Here is a 7,530-nt window from a genome sequence, read left to right on the forward strand (position 1 = left end):
TCATAGACCGCGACTTACAAGAGGGTGACATGTTGATCTTTGATTTGGAAGATCCACCAACCAAGATGTATGTCAGACACATCCACGACCAGTAAACAACGAAAGGAGGTGGTTACTTTTGGAATTGAAGATGATGGGAACGTTTTGGAAATTTAACTTTGTAATCCATCAAACACAACTACTTTAGAATCTATGTTGCATAACTTCTGTTTTGGTTTCGTTTATGGTAGAACTATCTAGGATTTGGCATGTTATGGACCATGACTTTTTATATTTATAAGCATGTAATATCTATGTTGACAATCAGTTCACTTTTAACCGTTAACAAATATGTGTTTGCAAACAAAATTATCCGAGAAAAAGCAATCCACCCCGTGCGAAGCACTTGAAAAAAAAAATACTGAGTTGATTGTCAAAAGAAAATGTGCCGAATTATTTCGCAATTTGGAGATGTGCAGCGAAACTGATGAAGAAGACAGGGGTAAAGGCGTAAAATTGTAAAATGAATCACTTTCTATGCTCTTTCTCTTGAAACCAAACAGAAGAACGTTAACCTTTCTCTTCAATCTCTTTCTCTTTCTCTTATTTCAACCAAACCAAACACAGTGTAAGGGTTTAGTCGTGTAAAGAATCAGTAAAAAGCGCGGTTTTAAATCCGAAGCGACACCGTCACCGCGATGAGATGAGATTTGATGCTCCTCGGCGCTTCTCTCTCTGGTAATTTCAATTGAAGGTTCGTTCACAAATTTCTTCCATTTCAAATGCTAAATTGGTTCATTCAATTTCATGCATTGCATTTCGATATTCTTTGAATTTTTATATTATGTGTGAAACTGTACTAAATTGTGAATATGTGATGGTTTTATTATGACTTTGTTCACTTCTGGATTATATTCATATGCTAGTAAAATATGCTACTTTGTTCACTGCGTTTGTTTGTTAATTGGAAAGCCTCCAAGTAAAATGATTGATAATATTAGGATCAGTTTTGTATCAAGTCGAAATACGAAATGTTTGTGTTCACTGTGTTTGTTAATTTTTCACTATGATTGTTTTCCTCTATGGTAACAGTGATTTTTCACTAATTTTGATTATAAACTTGTTTAGTTCTGGCACTCCTACCTTGGATGGGAAAGGTTGTATAATATATTCAAGGCTTGTGTTCTCAGAGAAACTTGTTGTTTTGGATTTGAGTAGTAATGAATTGTCTGGTCCTATTCCTAGTAAAATTGCAGAGACCATAGAGAAACTTAGAGGAATTACCTGTTTGTTGATTATGCTTGCAGCTTATCAGATTTGCTTCTTTTTTTTGGTTATATAGTGATTTGATCTTAATTTGTGATGTTGGTTTACTTATGTGTAATGCTGCTGGCAACATTGAATCAATGTCAACATTGATCTTAAATAGTTCTTATTCAAACTCTTAATTCATTTTGGAGATTTTTGTCAAGATATTTTAGTAAAAATTGTTTGGATTGCTTGTAGGAAAAACTGTTTGTTCCTGTTAACAGTTCAGTTCAAAGAATATTGTAAGAGTTCAAACAGAACTGGAAAAAAACCATTTAAGTTAACATTGATTCAGTTCAGTTTTTTTTTTAAACGAAACAGTTCACCATTTTGAAGAACCAGTTCAGTTCGGTCTGTACTGTTCCATTGTAGTTCAGTTCAGTTCAAACAAACTGAAAACCATATTACTAATTTGCTTACATCAAATTAAATTCAATCAAGAAATATGTGCACATCCCAAAATGTTATTGATGGTATTTTGATTTCGAACAAATTAGGGTTTTTTGCCCCTTTTTACTTTTTATTGTTTTTGTTGTTGACGTTGAGATCAATGCTTTACTTTTGGGGATTTACGTTTATTGTTTTAATTTCAAAGCTGAACTTGATTTAGGCTATTTTTTAACATCTGATTTTAGTTATACGATTTGTTGAAGCTACAGAATGACATGAAATTGCATTTTAGGTTAATCAAGTGAACTTGAGAAAATTCCGAGCGTTGTCGTCGCAGTCGCAGTAGCAGGTAACGGCTTCTCACATTTGAAGTATCTTTGCTGCTTTTGGTTGCTCTCTTCCTGCTTATGTGGATGGTCATGTGAAATCTAGCATTAACGGCATATAATATTTTATTTTGATTCGCTTGATTATCATTAGCATTTATATCTGTGGCTATTGAGATCCTCTTGGAACTTCTCTCATAATCATGCTGATTGTATGGTGTTTATTGTGTTATGTTCATATTGTTGTTATGGTTTTCAAGTATCACTTTTAAAATGAGATTTTTGTTTTTTCTTGTTGTGCTTTCAACTGTAAAGTGCTACATCCAATATACTAAGTTTAAATTCAATTTTATTGTCCCTTCATATTATAATTAGGTTACTAAAATTATGAATTAACATATTAGTGGGCCTAAAATTATTTCAGTTAATTTTTCTGAGATGTCTTTCTTAGCTCATTGAAATCATTAATCTTCGGACATGGGTTTCATCTGCCTTATTGGTCCGGTTGTTTGCTAATTTCACTAGAATTATCTATTTTCTGCTCATTTAAATAGAACTCAGCATTCTATTTTCACCTTGTAAACTGGTCCCTGTGATTGATAACTTGATAATTGCAATGGTTAAGTTCAAGTGGCAATGCCTCCTCTTGAATGAGTGATTAAATTATTTTTCCGTGAACTTCACATTTTAATCTTTGCTGCTTTTGGCTGCTCTCTTCTTGCATACCTTCCAGATCTGCAACTTCTCGGTCAACATTAGTTGCTTGTGTGGATGGTGATGTGAAATCTAGCATCAATATGACATATGCTATTCTCTTTTGATGGCTTTTTTTTATCACTAGCATTAATGTTTTTAGATATTTGAGATCGTCATGGAACTCTTCTGATAATTGTACGGTCTTTTTTTTGTATATGTTCATACTGTTGTTTTGGTTTTCAAGTATCACTTTAAAATTCAGATCGTTGTTTCTTCATGTTCTGCTTTAACTGTTAAGTGCTACATTCACTATACAAAGTTTAAATTCAATTGTATTGGCCCCTCAAATATTATGAATTAATTTATTGGTGGGCCTAAAATTATTATTCAGTTAATTTTGTCTAACTGCTTATAGAGGTTGGGTGCGTGAATAATATTTGAGAAAATTGCTAATTAATTTATTTGAAATTGTCCACCTAGGTAAAGTAAAGGGCATTTACCTTTCACAAAAGGGATTAAGGCGTTGTTTATCAACAGAACAGGGTTTTAGCTTGTCCAGGGTTTGAATATCAGTTCTGGGATTTTTTGAAGTTCACCTGCAATTGCAAACAAGAGAGTAATGGAAGAGGAAAATGAGAACCTAACTTTTGCCACACTATTTAATATCAAAGAGAAAAAGAAGAAGAAAAAGAAGAAAAAGACGAAGGCAAATAAAGAGAGCGAAAGAGTTGCTGATGATTCTGCTACAGCGGCAAATGATGAAGGTGGTGGTGGTAGTACCAGCAGTGGTGCTAACCCTAAGGTTTCTTTGTTTGATATCTCTGTCGAGAATTTCTTTGAAGACATGGACACCATTGCTAAACTCTGTGGGGAAGAAGAACGCAACACTGCTGTTGAGCAAAGCGAGATCAAGAGAATGTTTTCTTCCATCACTTTTTTAAGGTATGATTGCAAAGAACTAATTGTTTCATGAGTTTTTTGAATTTGTTGCTGTTAATCTGTTGTGAAGAAATGGCAAATGTGTTTTGTTCTTGAGCAATACGATTTGGTTGTATTATCGTTGAATATGTATCAGCTATGATGCTCTGGATTGACAACTATGATATATATCATGTAACCTCAGTTTGTATCACTATCGCCTAATCAATCCTAACCAACTCTTTGAGTTGGTTATAAGGCAGTGCTAATCTATGTAAGGTCTACTTTATTCTACAGTTGAGTTACATGAGTGTCTCTAATAATCATTGAATGACTAAGTGGTTCCTACAATTATGTCTATCCAATCAAATATTTACTTGAAGAGGGAAGGGAAAGTTGGATTAAAATAAAATCAACTTTGAAATTGTTTCTTTTTTATGAACCGAATCTCTAAGTTGGGTTTCGTGAGATTAAAACATATCTTCAATATATTGACTATATAGTTTTTAGAAGTTTCCAAACAACCCCTTAATTTCTTTTTTTGGTTGACCATTAAATGTGCAGAGAATGGAAGGATTTTAAATATCCATCTAAAAGCATTAGGTTTACTTACGGAATTGGGAGCTCTGAGTGTTATGAGAGAAATGATATCAAAGATGACATAAACTTACCTCAGTTTTCATCTGCCACTGTTCCTAAGGTACAAGTCCTCCTATATTTTACTCTAATTTAATTGTTTGCCAGGCATGAAGTTATAGTATATTAAGTATATATTTTGCTTTTAGGTTGAAGTTATAAATTAGTGATAACTAGACTTTCTAGACATTATCATTGTGTGTGTTCTTTTCAGCATAATATGCAAAAGGAGGAGCAACTTGGGGATGCCAAACCTCAAGAATCCAAGTATGGTTTGATATTAACTTATTTTGTCGTGGTTTATTCAATGACATTTCTATGGAGTTTAGTTTTTGTTTGTATTTTATTTTTCGCGTAACACTTATTTTTTAACTTGCTGATAAGTTAAGTATTTTGTCGCTGATTATTGTTTAACTTGGCTAAACACTTTGTTGGAGCAGAGACTTTGTGATGAATGTTGGAGGTTCTGTATGGGCATTAGATTGGTGTCCTAGGATGCATGGGGAGCCTGATTGTTCAATTAAATGTGAGGTACTTTGTTTTGTCTTTGTTTTAGACATATATTGAACATTTAATATTAGTTCTTTATATTGTTTTGTTACTTCTTTGGGAAGTCTTTGAAGTTTGAATGCAATATCAACAGTCAATTCTGTCTTTTTCATGGTTGAGTGTGATGTTTCATACGTTGAGGGAGATTTTATTTGAAGTTTGATGGTGAGGTAAGGGGCACATAGTATATGGCATACCAGCGTATTGTTCTTTTAAGAGTTAAGGGTGATTGCTCATTTAACAATGAATTTTCCGAATGTGTGAGTAGAAGTAGCAGTAAAACATAGTGTACGGCATATATTATAAGCAAGGGGCACATAATTGTAGAATAGAGGTGGAAATTGTAGACCATAGCATACCAAATTCAACACAATTTAAGAATTTTGGATCCATGAAACAAATAACAATGAAACAGAGCGAAATTAACCTAAAGGATTCAAGTGGGTGAGATGCAAAGGGGCTTCAGCCTGCTTTGTGATCGAAAATTACTTCTCAATTTTAAGAGAATTTTATCACACAATTGTAAGATCTGTAAATCAATGAATGCGTTAAAGAGAAAGTTTGGGTAGCACATATTTTTGAAAAAATGGAAAAACACTGCCTTAGGTGGTTTGGACATGTATTGAGAGGTAGAGAGATCTAGAAATTTTTTATTCCAAACTGTTAAAAGGATTTAGATTTAAATGGTTTATCACTAGAAATGATTTAGGAGTCATTATAATGTTGTTTGACAGTGTTGTCAATCTCAGATAGTGGATTGTTAAAATTCCTCTCAGCAATAGTACTATATCGCCACTATAGTCGCTATTTGATAGCATTTTGTACTAAATAGTATACACAATTGCGGTTTGTCCAAATTCCACCACGTTATAGTGGTATAGCATCACTGTTGCTGCTATTATCCCCTGTGATGTGGGTAATTCCTTTTTGTCGTTCACTTTTTTTGCTTAAGTAGAAAACTGAGTTTTCATATCAGTACTATCTTCCTCACCATTTTCTGTATGCCAAATGTCAGATGCCATGGACTCGGCCTAATAGCTAGTTGACACCATGTTAAATTACCACCTGGCTTACCTAAATCCTTTTGTTAATTATGATGGAGACACTGGTAAAACGATGTCATGATTACATAGCAGCAAGATTAACAAATTTATTTTAAAATTCTGCAATGCTCTACATACTACCTACTCCATACATATACCTATTTTGATAGTTTTGTGGTCTGCTTTCTAATTGTGTGTCTGCACCTATATTCATATATGTAGTAAAATGATGCACTTACCTTTGTTCCAGACTTGGAAGTAGGAAATAATTTTCATTTTCTGCGACTGTTGTACTTAAATGACCTTCTTTCTGATACTTGGTTTAGTTCATTGCTGTTGCTGCTCATCCGCCTGGTTCATCTTATCACAAAATGGGTGCCTCACTTACTGGCAGAGGTGCCGTGCAAATATGGTGTCTTCTAAATATCAGGGAACACAGCGAAGAAGTATCATATCTCCCCGGGAAGAAGGAAAAAAAACCTAAAAAAGACACGTGCACAAATGACAAATCGATAGAAATAAAGAGGCCTAGAGGAAGGCCTAGAAAGAATCCTACTGAAAACAACGAAGCAATATCTCCTATTACAAACAAGAGAAAAAGAGGAAGACCAAAAAAGAATCCAACTGTAATAGCAGTGGATAGTACAAATTGTGGGACCAAGTACATAGCATCTGGTAGTGTCTCAAATGGGAATAATGAAAACAATGAAGAAATACTTCGTATTACATACAAGAGTAAAAAAAGGCCTAAAGGAAGACCGAAAAAGAATTCAAAAGATGGAACAGTGAGTGATCCAAATTGTGAGAACCAATTTGTTCCTCTTACTGTTCAACTTCCAGATTCAGCTGAATTTATTTCTCCAGATGTAGTTCCTGGCAGTTCTGATGAACATCATTCACAACAATTTTCTAATACAAAGGGAAAGAATGCCAAGAAAGCTGCTGCGAATACAAAGGGAAAGAATGCTAAGAAAGCTGCTCCGAATACAAAGGGAAAGAATGCCAAGAAAGCTGCTTCTGCATACGATTCAGAAACTCTTGTTGCAAGAAGTAGGTTGGATATTAATCATAGGGAAAGAAGTTGTAGCCCAGATACAAGTAGGCCATTATTGATTCAGTGTGAGAATGAGGCAAATCATCAACCACATGGTAGCCCTGTATTGGAACCTCAAGCATCTACTTGTCCCATTCCACAAAATGTAGCATTGCCTAGAGTTGTGTCATGCCTAGCTCATAATGGAAAGGTGGCATGGGATGTCAAATGGAGGCCTCTTAGCAATCTTGATTCCTCATGCAAGCATCGAATGGGCTATCTTGCTGTCTTGTTGGGCAATGGATCTCTGGAAGTGTAAGATGTTTTGGGCCTTATTCTCCATTTTCTGTTCATGTTCTTGGTGATACTTGAATGATTTATTTTTATTTTTGTTGTTGTGTTTATATGTTGCTATGAACTATCATCTTTATTAGATTTGAGGTATTTGAAATTTGGATATTTTAAGTAAATATTGTTCTAATCGTTATACTATGTTGACTGTGTGTCTCTGACATAACGACCTCTCCTGAAAAGTTGAATAAGACATAATGGACAAAAGACAACTACTTCAATAGACAATTAGGGTTGACAGTTGGTATATTTTGAATAAAATGTGACACAGCCTATGGAACATAAGAAATTTTTCTCAGAC

The 7,530-nt window shown here is 34.2% G+C and overlaps 1 protein-coding gene across 1 annotated transcript; it reads left to right on the forward strand.

The window, feature by feature from the left end:
• The first annotated feature begins 1,827 nt into the window (after nucleotides 1–1,827).
• Nucleotides 1,828–7,234, forward strand: LOC146937123 (uncharacterized). The gene is made up of 6 exons (XM_085751585.1): nucleotides 1,828–2,026; nucleotides 3,180–3,641; nucleotides 4,182–4,317; nucleotides 4,468–4,520; nucleotides 4,694–4,784; nucleotides 6,172–7,234. Exons 2-6 carry the CDS (start codon nucleotides 3,319–3,321, stop codon nucleotides 7,195–7,197), a joined length of 1,629 nt encoding a protein of 542 aa, XP_085607711.1. The 5' UTR covers nucleotides 1,828–2,026; nucleotides 3,180–3,318; the 3' UTR covers nucleotides 7,198–7,234.
• The last annotated feature ends 296 nt before the right edge of the window (nucleotides 7,235–7,530 follow it).

The sequence above is a fragment of the Medicago sativa genome, chromosome 3 (assembly GCF_051527215.1).
Source record: "Medicago sativa cultivar Bolivia chromosome 3, Bolivia_mono, whole genome shotgun sequence".
Lineage (NCBI taxonomy): Eukaryota > Viridiplantae > Streptophyta > Magnoliopsida > Fabales > Fabaceae > Medicago > Medicago sativa.